Below are 25,245 nucleotides of genomic sequence, written 5' to 3'. Positions count from 1 at the left end.
TGTTCTTGTTTACAGACCAAAAATCACAAGCAAAGTGAGAAGTGATGGGAGCAGCTAGTTCTATAACCCTGTTCTGTTCACTACCCATAGAAAAAGTATTGACGTAACAAAGCAGTTTAAAACGTATAATCTTGTGGGCATGTATTTTCTTAGGTACTGAGCACTCCTGTGATGGTTTGACAAACCATGTTAAAAATAAAAGCTATTTTTTTCCCTGAATGGAATGTTTTATTCCTTCTGCATGCTGTTAGACACACGTTACAAGTAAAATAGTATTCAGGTAAGAGCCACATCATTCATCACTTTCAACATAAAATATACAAACACTAAACCCATAAATGCCAGAACATGTATCAGTTACACTGATATATTTTGCACACAGTGCACAATGGCTAGAAAATTTACCATAAATACTGTTTTTAGTTTCAAATCCATCCTTTTACCACAATCTTTATCAGTAACTGAGAAATATTGTTCAATAAAGCAACCATAAGGAACAACTGCAAAACAGTTATCATTAAATTTTTCTACTTACTGAATTTAAATCACAATTAAAAATACAGACTTGGGGGGGGGGAAATCAATCCACTATAGAACAATGAGAGACATACTTGTAATTTTTACACAAAAATGTACAGCAATTGCTAAATGAATCCTGCCTGGGGGCTGAAGGCATTCACTTTTACACTTGCTGCCTAACTGCAAAAGTGAGACAATGGAAAGTATAAAATTGCTGAGCTCACAATATCAACACATGTCTTACACCATTCTGTCTCAAGTACTCCATCCAAACTACAGTCAGCTTGTACCCTTGATTCCTTAATTTGTCTATGCAAGCTGCACTGCAGGAAGAAAAATTTACAAGGAGGAACCTTGCCATTATGCAACTTTCTCTACAGAAATTGGTAATTTTTTCCCAATTCTCAAAAAGCCGTACATAAAAAACATGCACTAGGAATACTTATAGTACGTAAAGACAGTTAAGCAGCATTCCCAACTAAAAACAGATGTTCAGTAAGTAAATGGTATGACATCTATTAAAGTCAGTTGGTATTTTTCGTAACGTAGGAGTCATCTAAAAACATGTTTTCTATCCTTTTGTAAGGACAATATCAAAGCTGAGTCTTTAGAATGCACAGTTTGTAATTCATTTCTTCTATTTATGAGCTAATATACCACAGCAGAAGTAAATAAAACATCTGGCTTTTTATTAAAAGCTGTTCTTCCTTTTCAATACACTCTTCTGCCTATATGTATGGGTAAACCTTTCCTTTAAATTCTGGAAGAACAATTTAACCTAATTACTTTCAAAAACAGGGCATGTCATGCACCTGCCTAGATTTCAGCTTGACCAGAACTTCTTGCAGTTACTTAGAGAGAAGAGACAAAATATTTACTTATGTGTTACATGCAAACAAGAACTACTGTTAGATTACTTTTAAAAAACAGTATGAATGGATTCTTACTGCAAAGTGTTGTTAAAGAAATGAAAGATACAAGTAACATTTCTGAAGTTTTATAATCAATGTCACAATTTTTTGTAGGCATATCATTTTGGAAGGGAAAGACAGTTAGAAAGAGGAAGTCCAAACAGAGTGTTAATTTCCCTCCCATTTACACTGGAAAAAAGACAGTTACTGTCCATCCTGTCCCATTTTAGACTAGTGTCATTCATCATGTAAGAATAGGTCAACTGTTTGTTGAGATTCAACACACGTTTCATAGTAAAATGAAAACTTTTGTAGTATACAAAATTATTTACCAAACTACATCAACAAAAATAACCAATCCAAATGAAACCATTCAGTCCCAGGTATGACCAGAGCCGCACACTGCATAGCACTACTTTAAATTACTAAAAATCTATCTGATGTGCTGCTAAAAGAAAGCACTGGCAGAACTCAAAGTTACTTTTAAGCCTGTTTTCTTCTGGGCTCCTGAACTTACTGTGTGTACTTGTGTACTTCTTGGCTAAATTTCCTTCTGGAAGAAGACTACTCACAGTGGATCATAAAAGAATATTTTTGGCAGTTGCAAGCATGCACAAATGAAAAATATAACTGAACTAAAACCTTACTGTGTTGCTAAAAATCAATGTAAGTGAGAAGAGGCTTCTATTTACAAAACCAGCTGAAGTACTGCATTCAACTCTGAGGCCCCAAGCACAAGATGGACACGAAGTTAAAGCAGGTCCAGGAAAATGATCAGAGGGCTGAAACACGTTTCCTATGAAGAAAGGCTGAGAGAGTTGGGGTTCTCCACCCTGGAGAATAGAAGGCTCTGGGAAGATCTTATTGCAGCCTTTCAATACTTAAAGGGGGCTTATAAGAAAGACTGAGAGACTTTTTAATAGGGCCTTTTTAATAGTGACAGGACAAGGGGCAATAGTTTTGAACTGAAAGGGCGTAGGTTTAGATTGGATATAAGGAACAAATTTTTTACGTTGAGGGTGGTGAGACACTGGAACAGGTTGCCAAGAGAAGTTGTGGATGGCCCATCACTGGAAATGTTCAAGGTGAGGTTGGACAGCGCTTTGAGCAACCTGATCTACTCAAAGATGTCCCTGCCCATAGCAGGGGGGTTGGACTAGATCTTTGAAGGTCACTTCTAACTCGACCCACTCTATGATTCTATGAATACTTCAACGTATCACAAAACAATTCACCTTAAGCAATCTCTTGCCATTTAGATTATAGTGCAAATTTGTTCTCTGTCTGGAAGCAGCACTCATCACACTACATGAAAACTCCAGGTTTCATCATTAGATCTGCAGGACATTGTTATTCCGTATAGCCAGAAAAAGGCACATATCACTAGCATTGCACACAACTAAAATACTGGGTACTGAGTTGTTACTCCAAGTACAACTTTAAATATTACAGTACAGGCTGGTGACAGATAATCAAGCCGGAAGGCTTTTTGACACTTAACAGACAGAAAGGGCATTATAATAAACTTTTGCTGTAAGTTTTTAAACTGACTCACCATCCAGAGGGAAGGTCCCAAGTCTTAATGGTACAATCCATTGATGAAGTTATTAGCCAACGACCATCAGGACTGAAAGTCTAAAATAAAATAGTCAATTTAATGGCACAACTGACAAAATCAGTCCCTGCAGGAGGTCCTGTTTTACACAGTTCAAGATCAGATTGCTCCTTAACACCAGGATGAAATGGTCTAGCCATAAAACAAAACTGACACTGCCTCACTGAAAGTGAGAAAAGGACAAAAATGGAAGCTATTTCAGAACAGGTTTAAATATATGACACAGGCTACATCTGGCTGTTAGTAAAAGCACTTTGGTCCTTGCTTTTACGTTAATGATGAAAACCACTGAGCATAAAACTGAAGAAATCAAATAAATACTTACTTACTAGCACTCAGAATTAAATCAGAAGCTAAAAACTATTTCGATGAACACTACAAAGCACTATTATACAAGGTGTAACGTAAGCAATTATCAGTGCATTGCATAATCTCAGATCTGTTTACACCTTTTATTTACCTGGCTCATCTTTTCTATATATACAGTTAAGACTTGCACAATTTTGCTCCTCAACATGGTTTTCATTATTCCTAATGCTTTGTTTTGTTAAACCCAAAATTAGCTTGTTGCAAAGTTATAGTAAAATCCCAAAGCACAGTAAAAATACATGGCCATTCAAATTGACACTATACATTTTAACTTGAAAACTAACACGGCCAAAACTGCAGTAGAGCTGAACTACAACTTTACTATTCACAGCTGAACACAATACTCAGTGACTTAATATATGCAGAGAAATCCACCATCTTTAAAATGAATTAGGTATTCGTATATGTCACCTGTTACAGAAAATGAGTTAATAATTACCATGTCATTAATCCGTCCATGGTGTCCTGAAAACGTCCTGACAATCTTCCTGGTTTCTATATCCAAAACACTAATACTGAAGTCATCAAAGGCAATTCCCAGAATACCACTGCCAAGAATCATTAGCACATATGATAGCGAATACTCAGAGACAAAAAATAAAAACATCCTAACATTGCTTCAAAAATCTTTTATCCTGAGATAATCTCAGATAAACAGTATTACATTCCTTCAGTCTAGTAAAATGTCTTGTAGTCATTTTGTTTTGTCAGTTGTAGTCAGTTGTATTTCAAAGCATCAGAAATTTAAACTTCATTAGAATATCTGGTTGCCATCCTAGACTTACGTACTTACAGCAAAACAATATGCACATGAAATAGCTTCAGTTTCTTACCTGTCTCTGTGAAGCAGAATTCCACTTGGAGAAGAAGAAAGCTCAGTGGAATAAACTAGATCTTTAGTTTTGAATTTCCAAAATTTAATTAATCCTTCACTACCAGCTGTGATTACCAGCTGGTTTAATCCATCCACTGCTACCCCCCTAACGGCCCCCTCATGTGCTGCAAAGCAAGGGAAAAGAAAGTTGTATTTCAGAATTTAACCATAGGATAGAAATCAGCAGAATGCCAAACACTATTCTGTATGTCTTCACCTACCCTAAATGAACAGTAAACATGTGACAAACAATTCTAAAGCCACCTGACAAGACTGCTCAAATATTAGAAGTTTCTTTGTCAGTACAGAAACCAAATTGCTTTCAAGCAAGCACCTAGAATACAATACAAAAGTTGTAATTGAAACTGAATATTGGCTTTTATTTTTGCTTTCAGTTTGGGGGGCTTTTTTTGAATGTGAGATTTGAGAGACTTTCTGAATCACTTATTGAATGCCTCCAGGGGGCCTGGCCACTCCAGACAAAATTTATGGCTTCAGCTCTGGCACAGAGTCTGGGAGTTTTCCTAGGCTATGTTACGCTGCAGTGTAAAGATAAGGCATAACTCCTCTGGTTTGGGATCAATTTTATTTCTTAATCTATGCCTAGGGCTACTGGCCAGTAGCCAAACTTATAAAATTCATCCCACTATCAAGCAATGATGTTACTAGGAAACCACTTCATGTTTGCTATGCTAGATGGCTTTTAGAAACCTAGTAAGGTTTCAGGGTTCATCAGGACTCTTTCCTTGTTTCTACAACAAAAAAATTTGTATCACGAGGGCCCTATTATAAATTGCAGACTTACTAAGCAACAGCAAACATACATGAGGATACATGACATGAAACATACACGTACGCAACAATTAAAAGGAAAAGTCTGAACGCTGTCACTTACATGAAGTCCTAAGTTTGCAGCTGGGTAATTGAAAATAATAGCATATGCAAAGAACTGGACTTGCTTAGGATTTCAATTTCCCATGCATCTAAAGTATTCTTTCATTTTTAAGCAGGGAGCACAAAACAGATGGGAAAATTTATCTCAGAGATAGAACCCTATAACAAGAAGCCAAGTACTGGAAATGTGATTATCTCAAAAAGAGCTGAGGCCAGAGGATCTCATTTTAGTGCTAACCATTTTGGTAACTGACAATTTTGTGTTAGTTAAAACCAAACATATGCTAACATCAGAGCTATTAAAACTAGCAGGGATCCTGTCCTTCAGAGTAGGTTTCAAATTACTTCTGATCACAGTGCAAGATAGGACAGCGTAGGGTAATTAGAGAAACTGAAAAGATTCCCAAATTCAACTCAGAAGCTATGTTAAATTTCCCAGATGACAGAACACCAGGTTGTTGCTGTTCTGTTAAAAGTCGGTATTTTAAAAGAGTAGCAATTCTTACCTCTTTCTTTGCCGTAACGCCCTCTGTGAATGCCAGACTGCATGTTATACACATCTACCTGTCCAGTTGACAGCCCAATTACAGCAAAGTTCCCACACGAAGTAATGTCTACTGACTTTCAAGGGGGGGGAAAAAAAAAAACCCACCTATGAAAACAATTCTTTAAGTGTATACCTAGTTAGCAAAGTTGTTAGAAGACATATAAGATATCAGGAATACAAAATACTAATATGTTTTTATTAGATTTCTTCAAGGAAAACTACACAGAACAAACAACAAATTACATCTCAAAAAAGTAGAGAGAGGAGCTCTTAAAATAAGCAAATAGTCAACAAGTAATAAATATGGCAGTGCATGCTTATGAAGGATAATGAAATACTGACTTAGTGACATCCATCAGAAGTCATATCTAATAATATCAACACCGTAACTTAAATGACTAACCTATATAATCAAGACATCACAAACTCAATCGTTAAGATAAAGTCCAAGCATGCCGACTGCATGCCTCTTTCAATGCCAGTATTGCCAATGGCACCCCAAAATAGGGTAAGTTCACACAGAGCTTAAATAGTAAGAAACAAAGAAACAACAGTCTAGATGTCTTTGGAAAGATACAGTCCAAAGAATCTAGTAGTTAAAAGAAAACCAGGCATTTACAACTGAACTGATCTTGTCTACCACTTAACTACTAAGCATAAGGTCAGAAAAACAACTTATCACAAGATACAGTAGTAGTATGAATGCCTAGCACATGAAGTATGCCACAGTAACTACCTGTCTTGCAAGCCTAAGTAAACATTTATATCTCCTTCATTAAGTGTTTGACTTTCATTGTGTCCAGCTCAAGTCGTGAAGCATTTTAGAGGGAATATCCTGCCTGCAATTTGGAAATACATTTTTCTGTATTGCCAGGAAAAAAGTGTCTTCAGCAATTTCCATTCACAGAGCAAGTTTATCATCACAGGCATACAGTCAACTCTACATCACTATGACAGATTAAAGGTAAACACCAACCACCTATCTGAATCAGAAAATAAAATCTGCACTTAACCTGGATGTTTAAGGAAAAAATGCCTATGCAGCATTTTTCTTAAGACCATAGGCATTACAAAACAACTAGTAGGACACACTGAGCTGGCAGAAATCACTTTGCAAAGCAAATAAAACATGTCTAGATAGTGCTTTTTCATGCCAAATATTGCTTCTGTACAAAGAGAAATCAAAATAGCATATACTGTAATGCTGAAGAAACATTATCCTAAATAAACTTACTGTTGCATATATATCAATAGGTTTGTGTTTGCTAAATTCTTCTGGCCTCAGTTTATGAGCTCCCATGGAAGTTTTCTGATAGTTCCAGGTCGTACAGGTTATATACCCTTGATGACAGGCAACAATACTATCCCAGTCACTCTGATGTGCCACTTCTGCAATATAACACATACTCCTTTTAGAAACAATCATTCTAAAGTCGAATAAGGTCTTCTGATATTGTAAGAAAGAGTACTTTGAAATACCTTTAGGCAGAACACTTTATATTTAGTGCTGTTGTTGGACAGTCAGAAGGCTACCATTCAGAAAAACCACCTGGCAAACTGTTGTGCATATGCTAGTGTAACTAAAATACTAACAAAACCCCAAGCATTTTTTTGGTATGTTATGTTTCATGTCTTTATATATTTGAATCTATGTGGTTTGAAAAACATATTTAAACTTAAATGGTTTAAACTGCTCAATCTGTATGCATTTCCAGCTGAGTCTCTTAACTGTTTCTTCAGCTGCTGCAGCAGCAGAAGCCACTAGATTAACAACTTAAAGCAGGGTTTAAGAGTGAAGTCCCTTTCACATAGCAAAAGACTTTGCTGTATTATGCAGGAAAATCATTCCTCAAAAGCTCAGTATCCAAACTTTGTAGTCAGATATGATATGTGGGGATCTAAATAATGAGCAAGTTTGCTTTTTTTCCTGGAATTTACACATTAAAAAAAATTGAGAGCTTGAAATTGGGTATTTCTAGAACTTCAAAGAATAAAATAACCAGATACAAACTGGTTCACTTCACCAAAGACAATATAGCAAAAAAGAAATAACTCTAATTAAAATGTACTTAAATAAATGTTTTCGTATGTCTCCAAACACATTTAAGGTAGTTCTACTACCTTAAATCAATCAGGCAGGTCTAATATTAAAAAGTGCATATATACACACACACACACATATATTTGCAACAAGTATGTACAGATAGTCTGTATCACTGAAGTCTGCAAATATAAATACTGTATGTAGTCAAATGGCTACACAAAATTGTAAATCCAAACCTTTCAACATATGAAACAATCAACCATCCGCAGAAGACAAAAGAATAGCTACACTTAAGACAAAACAGACTTAAGTCTGAAGAGGAGGTCATTAATTTAAAGAAACACATTTTGATGAAGCAAAGATAACTGCAATTCTGCTTCAAAAAGTTAGGTTCACTATTTGCATACTGAATTACAAATGAAGAGAGTAATTGAAATTTGTCTTTGCAAAGTGACTCAAGTAAAGGAACTGGGGAATCAAAATCAACCATTTGATTGATAAGATTTCCTCAGCTGACAAAGATCTTCATCCCCCCTAATTGCTGGTTCTCCAGCCTGGAATAATATGTACACCAGAAGATTCTGGCTCTCGTGCTGGAGATTTTCAAGCCAAGAGTCAGTTAAACATAAACACATTTTAAATAAAATGCTCTTTTTTGAAATAATAGAAAAGTTTACCAAGTAAAATGTCATTTTAAACTGTCACTCAACAGCTCATGAAGGGCCACAGAATATCAATAATCTCATCTTGATATAGCATGCACTTTCAAAACAGTAGTGTCTTGAGGGTTAAAAGACAAAATGAAGACATGATGAGCTCTGTAATGTATCCCAAAGACTACTTACCTGAAGCAAAGACTGTAATTGGTGGAAGTGCCATTGTATCAAGCTTAAGACCTTTCTTTTTTGATTTCTTTTTGTTAATTGAACCTTAAAAAAAAAAGTTAAATGTCTCAATCTCATGGATAGATCTGAGAATAATGGTTTAAAAATTATTGTTTACTAAATGTAAAGTTCATATTAAATTTAGAAATATTTGGCTTACATTAACACAGCATTGCTGTTACCTAGGGTTTGAAGAGCTAAAAACACTAATAGAGTTCCTGTCAAAATTCATGTAATGCTGAGCAAATCACTAGCTTATTACATTCACAGATGTACTACTCAACCCGTTTCATTCCAGGATCTTGTGCTGACATCCTGAGGCAGAGGTCCCCCGTCAGAGCTAAAACCATGGTCATGCAGACATGACTATATAAAGCAATGTAAAACATCCAACCCTTTCCATAACCAAAGAGTCAGGAATTTCAAATTTATGCCCAAAGGATATATATAATCAATTAATCTATATCTGTCCATTCAAATCTATCTAAATACATATATATCAATATACATAGATACAGATATTTAAGAATTATTTTAGTCTTTCTGAGCCTTGTTGTCTGAACTGTACAAGGAAGTGTCCCTTAACCATGGCATTGTGTGGAAGATGCATTTTTTACATTAAACTCTACATTAAATCAAAGGACCTAAAGTCAAGAAATATGAATTAACTAATAATTTAGTCAACTCAATAGAAGGGCAACGGGGTATAAAGTTGTAATTAAGCATGCTGAAATGTCAGCTACTGCTTTACACACTTTTAACACAAAAATCATGCCCAATGTTTCCCACAGTGAAATAACATACACTGCCAGGCTACGGAAATTACTTAAGTACAAACAAATCTGAGAGTACACTTTATATACATCTGGAAGGACTGAGTTTGCAGAGCAACTGAGGTGAATAGTTTTCATACAACAGTTAAAGTGAAAATAAGGCCTACCTAATGTTTTAGTTTCTGTTTACATAAATACTTTTCAAGGCTTTTTTCACCAATATTTGTACTTCCACTGAAATACTTACCACGTCCTAAACTTTTATTGAACTTTTCATGCACTGTTGAAAAAGACTGCAATGTTCCGTCTTGACCTGATAAAATATTAGCAGAGAGCAGTGAAGGGCAAAAATCAACTTTCTGTTTACTCATAAGCTATCTGAGCAAGAAAAGCAGAAGAGAAGCACTAAGAAACCTCAAACACCATAATAAAGCATTTACTAAAAATTCTGGTCCAAGAAAAAAATACAGATACACTGTAAGCAGCGGAACTAATGGAGCCTAATTTTCATGGCCTATATTCCATTCCTACTAGGTTGTCCCACACATGATCAGAATGATACCTCTTTTACGGACATCTCCTCCATGTTCAATTCCTCTGCCCCCCTTCCTTTCTCCCCCACAATATCTAGCTGTTCCCAGCTTTCTATGATTAAAACCTTAAATAAAATGTTACATCCTTCAAATACCTTCATAATACTTCCAAAGCTTTCCCATGACTGCATATACTCCCTCATCAACCAAAACATTCCTTTCTTTATCCTTTGTCTAACCAACACATGCTGTGGCTGGTTAAGAACTACACCTAGGTTAGCCAGTAAGCTAACCCAAACAAAAATGGTAAAAGCCGAGTTGTCCATCCTTCCTGTAAACCAGGACACTAATAGGACTTCCCTCCTCTACCCAGTGACCAATGTTCACAGAACTTACGGGAATTTAATTTAATAGAGGGACAGAAGGCTCAAATTTGAAACTAGCAAACAGGTCCACTTTGTAGGGGACACACGGACAAGGCAGAATCAGAAACTAACAGAAAATGAAACTGCACAACGCATGTAAAATTAAAGGCACTTAGATGATTTTCAAAAAAATCAGAAGAATCACAAAACATTTTTACTAGGCCAAACAAGTAAGGCAACAGAAAATAAGTCAAAGTAAACTTAAAGAATCTGAAAGACAATAGAACAATTATAGTATTCAAAGAACCTTTCCTTGCTGCTATGACACAGAAGTAAGGCAGGATGTATATACTGGGAACTGGGAGAAATGTTAAGCAGGATGAAAGCCAGTGACATTGGTGAAATTTTACAAAGTTAATTTGTGGAGATGCCTGTTCTAAGGAAACCAGTAGCACTTGAAAAGGCACCCCAACAGTATTGCTACCTCATTTCTGTTGCACAAAGTTCTACCACTGGTTCAGAAAGAAATGTAGAGTGTCAGTCTCCTTACACTGCAAATACATCAGATCTCAAAGCTTGAGACCCTTCTCACTTTAGTGGTTGCCTCTGTGCCCTCTCCATATGTTTCAGTACAGTTAACAAAGCAGTAAACTGCAAGAGCAAATGTGAGCGATTTGTTAAGCAACTCAGTTGTTACTGTGGTTCATCTGGTGTGAGCTGAATTACTGTCAAGTAACTAGTTACTTGAATCCAAGTTACTAGTTGGACGACCAGCAAGAGATTTTAGCACAGGTGGTTTTAGCACAGTGTATTGCTTGTGCCGTATTAGGTGTAATATTCATCAAAATGTAGTGTAATGTTTTCAAATGTTGTGCATGTAGAGAATTTAATTACTTCAGAGTAATTAAGGATTAGGTGAAGAGTCTCTATTATTCCATTACTGAAGTGTCTGGGCCACAAAACAGTCTGATTTAGTACTTAATTTCATAAAGAGGTCTGTTTAGATTTTTAAGTATGCTAGTTTCTAAGAAAGGGTAGTCACGCATTTTTGCACTTTTAGATTAGTATCTTGGTAACAAGTGACCCTGGGAATACATATTACAGATACAATTGAGCTGTAACAAATTACAAAGACATTGCAACCCACAAAGCTTGTTCAAACTAGTGGGAAAAGTGGAGTAGCTCCTCAAACTTACCAAATGCATTATGCTGCTTATTTTTTCCCTGTCACAACAGAATTTCTCTAGTTGTTACAGGTTTTCATTCTGACCAGCTGATAGTTCTTTAGGAGATAATGAAACAATTTTTATTCATCAAACGTGTAAATACAGATGACAAAAACAGCTCCCAAGCTTTTCTGCTTGTAACTACTTTTCAGCCTACCCGCTGATACATGTTCCTCTAGGGAAACCGTTACAACAGTTTGATACAGTAATAAATGATACTGTCTACACTAATCATTTATTATGTTTCATAAATACACATTCATAACACATGAAATAGAATCTATTGTATTAATAAAACAAAGACACTTAGCTCTGCATGTTTTCTTTATCACAGCAGGAAATCAGACTGAAGAATAAGAATGAGAATTCATACCTGCACTAAGAATTTGCTCTCCATTTTGCCCATGGTATCTGATTTTTGTTGGTGGTGCACTATGTCCCATTCGACTTCTCAATACACGTCCTGTACCACCAGGTCCATCAAAAATCCACACCTGCCTCCCAAAAGAAAGCAGAAAAATGAAACCGATAAACATTGCCCTGCCAATAATTACACCTCTTGGCAGTGGAACAGGCTTAGCTGGGAGCTGGTGCAGCAAACTTCACACATTGGCTTTCATCCTTGATCCTAAAATTCTGGAAGTTTCTACCACAGCAGTCGATTGTTTCCCGCTGTTCATTCTGCCCCTCCACCAAAGGCTAATGGCATCAGAGGACATGCAGCACAAGGGACTTTTATCAACAGCAACTGCTCATGACCCAGGACATTATAAAAATACATCAAGATTTAAGATACTGCACCAGGACATAAAGTGTGGTTCTAGAAAAGTGGATCCAAAGCTTTGTTCTTCAAGGCTATCACGAAGCAATAAATGAAGCAATAACATCATGGTGGCAAATCCTTAAACTGCCCCACTACAGATCAACTGAGAGCCAGCAACTTCAGTAACTTGAGTTTTGTTGTATCTGTTTCATTTGAGAACTGCTACTTCAATCCAAACTAAACATTTACACTTTGGAGGACAAGAGAAAAAAAAAAAGGTAACAGCAGATAGCAGCAGCTATTGTAACTTACCCGTATAGCGTTATCAGCACCATTAGTAATAAGAAGTGGCTCTCCAGGGACAAACGACATACCAGCTATTGCTGTGGAATGGGCATCTTGCATCTGACACATCAGTTTCTTCTCTTCTAGATCCCACAAAGCAATGTGTCCAATTGGGCTACCAGCTGCCATTACTGGGTGTCCGTCTGCTCAAAAAAAAGAAAGTTCAAAAGGTTTGCTTATTGACATTCAGCTCATCCTTACTGACTTCTCACATCTTAAAACTGATGCAAGAAAAGGCTACAATCACAAGAAAAAAAATTTCTCAAGCTGATTCTAAATATGGTATGTTTTAACTGAAATATTCTAGTATCTCGAACAGAAAAGAAACAAAAGTTCACTGATAATAAAAACAGCATTTTTTTCATATCAAGTAACAACAAATATATCTAAGTCTAGCAGCCGATGCTAGAGGTTTTCCTTGAAAGCACAAGAGATACTGTACATTTTCAAAAGTTACTCTATATATACCCCAGATTCTTCCTCAAACTTAACAGCCTTCACACTTCAGGATGTGAGAGCTACTGTATCACCACTCTAGAAGTTATCAATCCTTTTTTTAAATCCTCTTAAGTTTTTGGCTCAACAGCTTGCAAAAATAAATTCCAGAAATTGGTTATATGTTTATTCAATCATTCTAAGCAATAATTAAAACCTCAATTCACAAAATTAGGAATTTTGTTCTATTTGCTCTATCCTGTCTAATATTAAGGAGATAAACACATCATGCTAGCTTCTAAAAACATACTACAAATATTCAAGTTAAGTTTTAAAACTTATCATATCAAGATAAAATTCCACCAAATATCCTGCATAACTAGTAACTAATCCTTTTGCTCCAACAAAACAAAAAACCTGTTTCCAATTTGCAGTTACACACATCATAGATAACTAAACCAGACAGGCCTAGGGTTTTCTTTTTCGGTAAAGCTTCACAGATATGGAAATTTGCCAAGTTCATTTTAATTTAAATGAAGAGCACTTTACTCAAAGACTAAAATGAGTACATGAGTTCAAAACAACCAGGTTATATTTACACTAAATTTCCTAACTATAAAGACAGGAAGAGAGAGAGATTAGAGAACGTCTGAAAGCCACACATTCAAGAAGGCAATGGAAGTTATTTAACTTTATTAACATTGAGTTAAATGGCTGACACAAAAAAGGCACTCTTTCCACTTCTCACAAGTCTTTCCACAAGTCTCTCCAGCAGCATTCTTCCTCAACAGGTTCTGCATCAATCTTATATTCTGTTAAGATTTGCAAGTTTGTCTATTCAAATGAGAGATTAGATTCAGTATCAACAGCTCTGCAGGCATGGTCAACGTTAAAGTAACCAGCTTTAGCAATTAGTACATGCTCCTTCGACAAAAAAAAGGCTGTGAATATAAACAGTGTTCCCCACTAACAGCCATTCAGCAGTCACCCAACCAGGGGGAAGACACTACTGAGAAGTAGGTTTGGATACTAACTTACAGTGTGCCGATTACCCTGCACTAAATCTGACAAGTGTGTACTGTGTTAGCTTTGGGCACATTGTAAACATGAACTGTCTTTCTTTTATTTGAAAAAGGAGTACTGTATGTCACACTTCCTGTGCACTGAGTCAGTACCAAGAAAAAACTGTAAAACAGCCAATATGATGAAGATGCATGATCTCCCTTACTTATTGGTAACTTTCCTAGACTGTCTGCAGCCTTTGAAAACTAAAACTCTCAGCCCAAATTTTGATTCTGAAATACTTTATCAAAACATATTTTCCTACCTTCTGCTTAGTTTTAGTGATTTTATACATATTTTCACTAAAAATTCTAAGACTTACCTGTACGAAAAGATATTGCTGTGATGGGACCCCAGTCTTGTTGAAATTTCATCAGAGTTTCGTCAAACTTAATATTATGTACAATGATATGACCAGATACAAGACCAACTGCAACAACATCCACTGCTGGAGCCTGCAAGAAAAATTGAACAGCAACTGAAATGAAAAAGGAAAAGCTTGTTGCTACACTACTAATACCAATACATACAAGACAATATATCTAAGTCCAGGACAAATAGTAAAGAAACAAATAAGGCATCTCGTATGAGATCTTCTATCTATATTACCTTAATGAACGACTGAACATCTGATAAATCTAAACAAAAAAAAAAAAAAAAAAAAAAGAGATGCAAGATTTTGCACTTAGCCTCCATTGGATGAAACAATTCTGTTTCCAGAAGCTGTAACTCCTTTGAAAAACACCTCACTAAGTTTTCAGTAGTTCTGGTAGACCATTATACACCCTGCCACACCCCCCCATATTTACAAGTTTTACCCAGGACAACTGCAGACCATTTTCAAAGCTGTCATCAATGCTACCAGTAAGTTTTAATTAATTTTTATATCTACAAAAATACAGCAAATACAATTACAAAATCCGTTCTTTAATCAACAAAATCTACATTTTATTAACCTCCAAAGCAAAATAAATTTAGCAAAAAGCTACCAGTGTAACAGAAGTTACACAATACACATGCATCTTGCAAACAAACTGTTTCTGTGAATTCATTACATCATTCAGTGAATAAAGACTACAGATGTCATGAACACAAAACAGCTAAGACGCTAAATGCAACAGAACTAGGACTAGAAGAAGGGCAGATAATAAGTCTTCAAGTCTACCTCTCTTCAATATCTAAAATGCTGGAGAGGGTTATTAAAATTACCTGAGAGAATACAAGTCATCTTTATTGCTGTAATTTTAAACAACAATATTTTGCCTGCTATTCTTGACCAGTTATGTAAGAAAATAAGATAGCAAAAAATACTAACTTGTTCAAGAGTTGTGACCGCTAAGTGCCATCCTGGAAACGAGTATAAGAGTTTGCTGGAAAACAAAGAAACAAAAACCATAAATCAATTAACCCTTGGGGATTTTCCACAACAAAATGGATGCTTTATATGCACTTACACAGAAAAGTACATCAGCTCTCTGTCTTATAAATCTGTTAAAAGGAAAAAACTCTGCAATACTAATAAGTAAGGTTAAGAATAAAGCTTCCAGTTAATTTTTATTGAAAAAGTTACTGTCATGCATTAATACCTCAAAGGTGACACAATTACATAACGCGAAGGGAAGACCCCTTCTATGCCAGTTGCTCCCCATGCGCTTCTGCTCTGAACACACCTCTTCAGATTCTTAACACCAACATAAAAAGCCAGTCTTGGTCCAACTTCTAATGAAAACAAATCCTTCATTTGTAGAGTAACTTCCCTAAACGAAGACCTAACACATATTACAAGCACACCCCATCTTGTTCCTTTCAGAAATGGTAACAGCCAAAATGTGAAGCAGGACTGTTCACTGACAAGACAGACATGCAATACTTAAGGGCGAAATTATGAAGACAGTATTTAAGAACAGACATGATTAAAAAACTGTTCCATCACCACAAATATAGGTTGTCATTCTTAGAAGACTGCTAGCAGCCATGTGTTACCACCTCTCACTTTCCTTTCTTGCCAGAGACCATCAAACTTTCCCCTCAGTTCTTCAGATTTATTTTTTTGACTAATTATGCCCATACCTATCTACAAAATAATCTATGTAGGAAACAAACAGTCAAAAATAGAAATTGCTTAACCCAGCAACACTGCTAAAAGAACAGTAACAGTCCCGTAAGTTTTTACACAATTAAAAGAGAAACTAAGCCATTTAAGGAAGACTTTTTGTCATCTAGGATGTATTGCATCTCAGGTGCTGCGACAGGCATTGAAGAGACATAACAGTACTATGAGTAGACACATTTACTTTTCTGTATTTTTAGGTTATTCTTATTTCCTGATTTATATAGCATATATGGCACCTCCAAAACATTAGAATATGAGACAAAAAAATTAGCAGTGATATCATTGAAAGTATACAGTAGTTATGAGAATAAAACACTGAACTATGCAAGCTGAGTTGACACCTATTTGCAGTATGTACATTAACATGCAGGGAAGTTCACCGTAGCTGGAACTTTCACGAGTTAGAAAAGCAGCTGATTGCCGTAGGCATGAAATAGCCTACCACTATGGACGGTGCTCTACTGAGACATGCTCAGAGACAACTACATGTCCACACATTTGAGTATAAGGATCAAACGCTAGTAATTACCTCCACACTACCTGCCAGCACTTCCTTGGACCCATAACCACCAAAAAATTAAGCTTGGAAGAAGGGAGGCAGAAGGCCTGAACATGCATTTACAACTATTTTAATTATTTTCACGAGAAAGCTGTGTGATTCCAAGAAATGAAAAAAACCCCGTAATTAAAAAAAAAAAATTCCTGAACAATCCCTGACATTTTTCAGGGAGAGTAAACAACACACAACTTGAAAGGTATCAGCATTCAGGGAGCAGCAGCATTCTTTGTTCCTGGAGATAGACCAACTGAAAACTTCTGCCAAAGGACTCAGTAAAAGATTCCATGTTCAAAACCTACTGTACTTAGAAGTATTATTTGTTGCATAAGAAACTACTTGGAGCATGAAGTATATCCAAGTTACCAAGAATCTTACTTGGATCTTATATTCCATAGCTGCAAGCTCCCTTGTTCACTCCCAAGGAGAATTTTATTCAAATAGGTGCTGGGATGCAGAACTGCAGAAACTGCAAAAGTGGCCTTATCAAAATCCATTTGAAGATACTCCTCTGCAAAAAAGGTAAGAAACAATGTTAGTGTGGCTACCCCTACAAATCTGCAGGCTTGTCATCCCTTGGCAAATATAATAGCAGAACTGATGTTTACTCTGTACAAATCCCATAACTGGTGTTTCTTGCATTAAAGGATTAGCTAATGCGTAACAGGACAGGCTAAACTTGTTTACGTTATAACATCTGTTGGCTCGAAGGTATATTTTTTCCATATAAGCCTGCTTAGCACAACAATGCTGGCAAAACTGTAGTGATTTATATCTTTCTGAAGGATTCCTGCTCCTGCCTGAGCAAAACACCTCATCTGATTAGCATAACTTTTGTTTGTTATAGCAACTTCAAATCTCTAAAGCCTGTCTGCAGCCACTTTCGAGACCCAGCATCCAGGGAATGACATTGGTCATACCAATGAGAAGGCTTTCTAAAGAAAAAAATTCAGGGCACTGAAGCAGGATTTCAGAAGGCACTTCACAATGGCATGAAAAGATGCTGACATAATCAAAAGATTATTCATAAGAATTTAGTCTTACCCAGACTGGTAAACATCAAGGAACTACAGGATTTCAGAGATGGTGCCAAAGCTGCTGTACCACAGCCTTTACCAGAAAATGGAACACTAAAATGCAATTTCCGTGTAAGCATATCTCTTTACACCTATATGGAACCTTACTGGGTCTCTACGTGTGGTGCAGGATCCGTTCACGAAAAATTATTGCAGTATTAGGACTTGATTACCATTGAAGTAGCACTATCACTTAAGGATTTTTTTTCTTTTTTTTTTTTTAGAATAAACTACTTCTGAACATGCACATTTAAAAAAACGTTTTTTTTAAATTACTGAATGTTTAACAATGCTATCCTATAAAGCAGTAACAAAACTAAAGTGTCTCTCACCTTCTGACTGTATATTCCAAACAATAAGAACATTATCAACATCCACAGAGATGACATGATCACCAAAAGGCTGCAGAAGGTGTATCCTTGCCTTGTGACCTTCATAGGTATGAACCACCTATAATTTCAAAGTAGAAATGTTTTCAACATAAGCTGTTCAGGTAGCATATCATGTTAACGTAACACTTGAGGACAGCTACCACACGTCAGCAACAACTTTAAATAAAATACATGGAAAGGCCACACAATTTTAAGTGGAAGGTACATAATTTTCTCCAATATTTAAAACTGTTGGCAAAAATACTTTAACTAAATATTTTTAATTATTTAGTTTAATTTTAATTCATTTATGTGAATTAACAATTTATTTTTTATCTTTAAGTAACTACTTAATTATTATAATTAATACATAAAACACAGGTCAGCCATTACAGAATTTGCTCTTACATTCTCCTATTCTAAGGTTTTTATTCCTCCTTCTACAGTTTTTGTTTTCCTACAATTTAAAGTACTAAACATCTACGGAAATAGACGTTTGTAGAAAATTAACTGTCTTGAAAACACAAACACTACACAATTATTTTGTACTATTAAGCAATAAATAAACTAATAAAAACCTCTTTGTTCCTGGCAAAAGCATGGAGAATATTGTCATATGAAGCAAATATCAACATGCGGTCTGCTGCCAAGCATGTAATGTCTTGTGGCAAAGCATTACCTGTTAATCAAACAGAAGAAAAGTTCAACAAGTTTCAGGTTCAATACAAGAGAGAACGCCTGACAGTACATTTATTTAGCATGGAGACCCACCAAGAAAGCTCTCCTGTTGAATGCTGTGTTGAATTTCTTAGAGAAACACACACATTTCAGATGAATGCAAATATTACCATAAATAACATCACACCACTAACAACAACGTAAGTAACATCAGATTGACAGATCACAAGGTGGTTCTTTTGAAAAACGCTTAATAATAAATTGCTGAATTATCACTGTAAGTAAAGGCACATGTTAACTTCTTTATAAGCCCTCACGAAGCTATCCCAACATAACACTTCTGCAGACTGTCAGACCACCACGGCCCACTGGACTGGAAATACAGATGATAAATCAAAGTCTCAGCATTAGCAATGACTATTAGGTTAAGCCATTCTGCAGACCTGGAAGTTGGTGACCCATGCCTGCACCCGTTTCCTGATTACAGCTAAACACACCAAGAATTTACTACTCTGAGAATACATCTCACTCCCCACCTTTTGACTGGTTCTGAAAGAGTATCTACTATTGCAATCTGCTACTTTACTAGCTCAAAAGGTGAAAGAGTCAAAGCTCCAGACCACATTGAGAAACTGATGATGTGGTTCCAAATGGTAGAAAACTGAAAAAGGTACTTTAGAGAAAAATACTCTCATTCTAGGGATATATAAAAATGCAAATCAGTGCTTCACGATTGTACAGAGAAACACCAGATAAAAAATCAGTCACTGTGGGAGTGCACCTATGATACAAACTTAAGACGATCACACAGCAGCCTTCCCCACAATGTTGCTTTTTATTATGAATTATTATTAGACACAAAGAATCCTGCACCCTTTGCTGTACTGCAGCACAGCTCCAATGGGAAGAACTAAACTAAGAAAATAAAAAAGGTTGCACTTTATGAGAGGTTTCATTTGTTTGAACATATTAAGACATCTTCCCATAGCACCTCCAAAGTGACTTAGGCCTACAATCAGGTTACAGATACCTGGTACTCCACGTGAGCTGTATGCAAGTCCACCTAGGTCAAGACAGTTTTAGGCACACCCTAAACTAAATAAAGTTCAGAGCATCAACCACATAACATCAATAAACCAACAATACCACACAGAGAGGCACATCATTTTTTCAATCACAATTTTGTATGTAAACATCTCAGTTTCTCAAAAAGCTTAAATGATTATGTCTGTAAGATGATGTAGCCCACTGAAAAAGATCTCACAGAATATGCAACGTTTTTACGATTTTGTAAGTTGAAACCAGAAGTTACATCGATGTGTTTACAGCTGTAACTATTCACTGCTGCTCTTCTAAATCTAGGCCCCGTTGTGTGACAGTTATTTATTCTCAAGTTTATAGGTGGTCTGTTAATGAAAAATATTTTGCTTTATGGAAAATATTTTGCTTTATGAGGTCTGTGTAAAAACTTTGTCGTATACAGAAGTAAAAACCCTACTTTTCAAGACAGTGTGCATCTCACTGAATCACCTAAACATCAGTTGGAAGGGACCTTTGGAAATCACCTAGTTCAACCTCCAACCCAGCTCCTCCCAAAGGTGGATTATCACCAGTACTGGATTGGGTTAACTGCAGCTACGTCCAGCTGAGTCTTGAAAACTTCTGGGGAAGGAGATCGCTCAAGCTCTACACTGTACTACAGTTCCCTCTCAGTCAGGGCCATTTTTCTTAACCTCCACCGTGATCCTCTCAAGCTGCAATCTGTGGCTGTTGCCCCTTGTTACTCTGTCTACCACTACCACCACAAATTCAGCTCTGCCATCTTCGTAACTGCCCTTCAGGTAACAGGCTACCTCTAGGTCACTCCGTATTTCTCCCTTCACAAGACTAAACAAATCCAGTTACTTCAATGGCTCTTCTCATACTGTGTGCTGTAGGCCCCTGACATCCCCCAGCACCTCAGCATCCCTCCCGAAAGAGAAAGGGGAGTGGTGGGAGAGGGAGAACCACACTAACTGGGTTTCGCAGTCCAGGTATGGCCTCACCACCACGAAGCACAGGAGAATAACAGCTTTCCCTGATCCGCTGGCTACGTTCCTAACGTAGCTCAGTACACGGCTTGCCTTATTCAGTTACTGCATTGTTGGTCCACGTTCAACCTGGCACCAGCACAACCCCAGCTCCTTTTCAGCAGGATGCCACACAGCCAGTCAGTTCCCGGCTTGTTCTGCCTCAGGTGCAGGATTCGGCACTTGCCCTCACTGAACTTGGCGACGTTTCCATCGGCCCAGGCCTAGCATTTTGGAACACCTCCCTGGACTGAAGCTCTGCCATTCTGGGTGTCAGCTACTCCTCCTAAAATAGTATTGTCTGCAAATTTTTACTAAGAGTGCACGCCACCTCATCACCCAGGCTGTTGGTGAAGGTGCTGAACAACACGGGCCCTGCTGTTGACACCCAGGGTGCTGCTACGCTTTGTTACCAACTGCCAACTGGATGTCAAGCCATCGATTCATATCCTTTGTATCCAGCAGTCCAGCCAATTTTTAACACTCCCTAAAGACTTTTAGTCCCATCCACACCTGTTCTGTTCCTGTAATTATTTTCCTCCTATAACACAGCCTTCTAGTAACCACAAAAAGAACAAAAAAGGGATCTGGAATTAACAATTTTATTCACTGCTCACTCCTTAAGGCCTAGGGGTGTTCTTGGAAGAACAAGATGACACGAATAGGAGGTTCACAAGGTATACCCCTAAGAGAACTAAGTTACAGCTGCAACAGCTGTCTTATCTCCAAATTGATATCCGGTATTTCTGAGACTCCTTTCAATATATTTCAGTGTAAATATTAGTACATACAATTAATTTTCCATTTTTGAGTTAGGAATCAAGTGCAGATGTCAGATGTGTTAAAAAACCCAAAAACCCCCGGAATGAACAATCTGTGCATACTTACTCACAGCAACAATACCAAGCTTCTTCACCTGCAATGAAAATGTTAAAAAAGCATTTTTAGTGATTGGTTGCAATGAATTTGCTACACACAGAAATTCAAAATTCTAGGAACCAACCTAAATGAGATAAGGAATTTGCATGCCTCACGAGACTGAGAAATTATTCGTCTTAATTTACAACAGTACCTACAGGAAAACCCACAGATAGGAGGTCAAAAGGAATGGGACAATATATTTGCCAAAAAACAACCATTCAGCAACAGTAAGTTGTACTTCTTCATATACTTTACCCTAATGCACAGGACACTAAGCACATGTTTAGACACCTTGCAGAGCTTGGGCAAATTTGTTTTCATATCATCTCTGCTTCTACTTTCTTTCCACTACAACCATACTACATTATTATCTTGTCTCTGTTCACATAGAATTTGCTTCAGTTACAGTCATCGTGGCCCAGTGATGATCATTACTATTTTAGTTCAAAGTCTGTGGAGAAGATTGACAGGAGTAAACACCAGAAGACTAGCATAAAGGCACAGGAAGATCTACACTGTCTGCACTCTACTGTTCACTATAATCTCTCGATTCAGTTCTGTTTTATTACTGTCTCTATACACTAAAAATGCTTTTATCATACAGCAAGAAGTGAGTCAATATCATAGGCAGTCATCTTGAAGAATCAAATTATGCTCATCTGTTTCCATACAGCAGAAGTTTTAACACTATCTAATGGATTGCCTCACAAAATTGTAGCCCTCAAACACTAAACCGCAGCTAACCAAACTGCAGGTGAGCTTTGGTTTATCTAGCAATAAAGGAAAAGCTTTAGCATCTGGGCGCTCCTCTGCTCGATGGCCGGGCTGCGCTGAACCCGCCAGGGCCGCCCACACGACTAAACAAGCCCCTTCTGGCCTCTTTAACCAGCAGCCTCCCTTCCTCCCAGACATCCGCCGGCGAGCAGCCCCGCTTGCCGCCGAGGCCTGCTACCGGGGTGCCGCGGCCCTCCTCACACGCTCCCGCCTCATGGTAGCGAGGCCCGGAGCGGGAGGGGAGGGGGGGAGAAGCGGGGGGGGGGGGGGGAGGGGGGGGGGGGAGAAGCGGGGCGGGGGGGCGCGGAGAGGCGGCGGCACGGCACGGCCCTGCCCCGCGCCCGGACGGGTCGCCCTGCGCGGCCCCGGCCTCCCCAAGGCCCAACGCCGGCCAGCGGCGAGGCGGCCCGGCCGCCCGGCGGGGGAAGGAGGCCGGGGAAAGGAGAGGGTGGCCGGGGGCCGCGTACTCACGTTGTAGGTGTGGACGCTGCGCCCGACGGCGGTGGCCAGGTAGAACTCGCGGTGGCGGCCGTGGTAGCGCAGGACGTGCGGGACGTGGCCGCTGAAACGGCCGAGCACGCGGAAGCCGGCGAACAGCCCGCCGCCCTCACGCGCCATCGCTGCCGCACGCGCCCGCCGTCCGCCCGCAGGAAGCGTCCCCCCTCCCGCTTCCGGCCAGCCCGCCCGGCACTCCTCCCCCACCACCCCGGCGCGCGCCGCCGAAAGCGGTCCCCGCGGCGGCCCCAGTTCCGCTACCGGGGCGGCGCCGGCCGGCGGGGACGCTGCCCCGCGGCCCCGCTCCGGAGGCGGGTTTGCCCGGCGAGGCGCGGGGGGCAGCGTCAGCGCCGCCAACCCGGCAGGCGCGGGGCCAGGCAACCCTTCCCCTTCCCCCCCCCATCCCCCGGAGGGCACCGCGGCGCCCGCCAGGGCACGCAGAGGACCGTCACCCGCGAACGCCTCTACAAATACTGCCCACAGCCGCCACTGCTCGCTTTTTTCCCTTTTATTCTACTTCCCCCCCCCCCGCCCCTTTCCCCTCACAAAGCACCGGGCCCGGCTCAGGCTCTGGGTGGCAGCGGCAGGCAGTAAGGCAGCAGAGCGCTCGGTGAACCGGCCTCCGACGGCGCATCCCGGCGGGGCTGCGGGGCGCCCCGGCCACCCGCGCGAACAACCGCTGTACTTCCGAAGGCGTGCGTTTGTTTGTTTGTTTTTAATAAATATATAATTATATTTTATTATAATTATATAATAAAAAAAACCTCCACCCGCAGGATGATTTCGTTGCGATGACTGCACGCCGGACAATAAATACTCAGCAAAGTCCGGTGGAGGGGAAAAAATAAAAAGCCACCCCCCAAAAGGCACCTATCCCAAATTGATGTAGCTTCTCCACACCGCCATCAGCTCCCGGGCCTTGCTCTCGTCGCACGGGCCTCGGCTCGCCCTCCCGGCGGCGGCGCCCTGCCACCGCACACGCGTTAGCGTCCCGCCGCCGGCCGCGGCGGAGCTCCCGGCGCTGCCCCCGGGCCTCCCCGCGGCACGGCCGACGCCCCGTCCCGCTCCCGCTCCCGCTCCCGCACCCACCTGTGGCGGCCGGTAGCCGGGGCAGTGCCGCTGCACGACGGAGAGGGCGCTGCGCCACTGCCGCGGCCGCCCGCCGCAGCCCCGCGCCCTCTCCAGGACGCACTCCAGCAGCCGGCCCGCCCGCTCCGCCCGCCGGGAGCCCTGCGGACAGACGGCCGGTCACGGCCCCGCCGGAGCTGTCAGCCCTCAACCCCCTTTCCCTTCAGCGCCTCCCCGCGCATCCTTAAAAAAAGGTTGCCCGCCCACCCACGCCTTCTCCCCCCTCGCTCTCCATCCCCGCCCCCTTCTCCCCGCTTTCCCCCCTTTTTCTCCCTTCCCTCCCGTTTTTTCCCTTCTCCCCCCTCTTCTCCTCTTCCTTTTCCCCCTTTCCCCCTCTCTTTCCACCCTTTCCCCCTTTCTTCCCCCCTCCCTCACACACCCCCTTTTTTTTTCTTTTTTTCTTTTCTTTTCTTTTTTTTTTTTTTGCACGGAAAGGGAATGCCACCTAGCCGCCGGGGGATGCGTGCACCCGGGCGAACCTCGGACTGCTGCGGGCCCGCCGGCGGGGAGGGCGCGTCCTCGCAGGTGTGAAAATCGAGTTGTAGCTCCTGGAGGGAAACAACAACAGGGGATGCTCGTTAAAGCCACGGCCGCTGGCGCCGCCGTCACCGGCTGCCAGCCCGCCTCGGACACCCCGTTATAGACGTCCCTACGGCCCCGGCGCGCCGCCGGCCCCCCGGGGACAGCGCAGGGTGCGGGCGGCTGCGGGTGTCGGGCGGCGGCGGTGCGGGGCAGCCGGTGCTGGGCTGCGCCGGGCTGCGCTGGGCTGCTCCGCCGGGGCAGCGGCAAGGCTGCTCGCACGGTGTGCCGCCCCGAAAGCCGCCGCCTGATCTTTCCGCTAAGCGTCGGCTGCGCGTGTGAAGCATCCGCGTAGCTTCTAGACCACTTATCACCTTTGCAACCGT

At 40.2% G+C, this 25,245-nt stretch overlaps 1 protein-coding gene across 2 annotated transcripts in view; it reads right to left on the bottom strand.

Annotated features, from left to right (window-relative positions):
• The window catches only part of WDR36 (WD repeat domain 36), a 33,655-nt gene extending 10,320 nt beyond the window's left edge, over positions 1 to 23,335 (bottom strand). The window contains exons 1-16 of one of the 2 annotated variants that reach the window (XM_076362032.1): positions 23,189 to 23,335; positions 21,911 to 21,938; positions 18,854 to 18,954; positions 18,237 to 18,354; positions 17,207 to 17,339; positions 15,475 to 15,529; positions 14,482 to 14,614; positions 12,630 to 12,805; positions 11,928 to 12,048; positions 9,678 to 9,743; positions 8,619 to 8,702; positions 6,964 to 7,118; positions 5,689 to 5,803; positions 4,248 to 4,413; positions 3,854 to 3,962; positions 2,986 to 3,065 (exon numbers count right to left, since the gene is read on the bottom strand). In XM_076362032.1, the coding sequence (XP_076218147.1) occupies positions 2,986 to 3,065; positions 3,854 to 3,962; positions 4,248 to 4,413; positions 5,689 to 5,803; positions 6,964 to 7,118; positions 8,619 to 8,702; positions 9,678 to 9,743; positions 11,928 to 12,048; positions 12,630 to 12,805; positions 14,482 to 14,614; positions 15,475 to 15,529; positions 17,207 to 17,339; positions 18,237 to 18,354; positions 18,854 to 18,954; positions 21,911 to 21,938; positions 23,189 to 23,335 (1,787 nt within the window). Of the gene's footprint in view, positions 1 to 2,985; positions 3,066 to 3,853; positions 3,963 to 4,247; positions 4,414 to 5,688; positions 5,804 to 6,963; positions 7,119 to 8,618; positions 8,703 to 9,677; positions 9,744 to 11,927; positions 12,049 to 12,629; positions 12,806 to 14,481; positions 14,615 to 15,474; positions 15,530 to 17,206; positions 17,340 to 18,236; positions 18,355 to 18,853; positions 18,955 to 21,910; positions 21,939 to 22,025; positions 22,042 to 23,188 lie in introns of those variants that run through there. The other variant, XM_076362033.1, reaches the window with a different exon arrangement.
• Between the last annotated feature and the right edge of the window lie 1,910 nt (positions 23,336 to 25,245).

The sequence above is a fragment of the Aptenodytes patagonicus genome, chromosome Z (genome assembly GCF_965638725.1).
Source record: "Aptenodytes patagonicus chromosome Z, bAptPat1.pri.cur, whole genome shotgun sequence".
In the NCBI taxonomy this organism is placed as follows: domain Eukaryota; kingdom Metazoa; phylum Chordata; class Aves; order Sphenisciformes; family Spheniscidae; genus Aptenodytes; species Aptenodytes patagonicus.
Note: the sequence above shows the minus strand (reverse complement) of the source record. Positions and strands in the feature narration are given on the sequence as shown.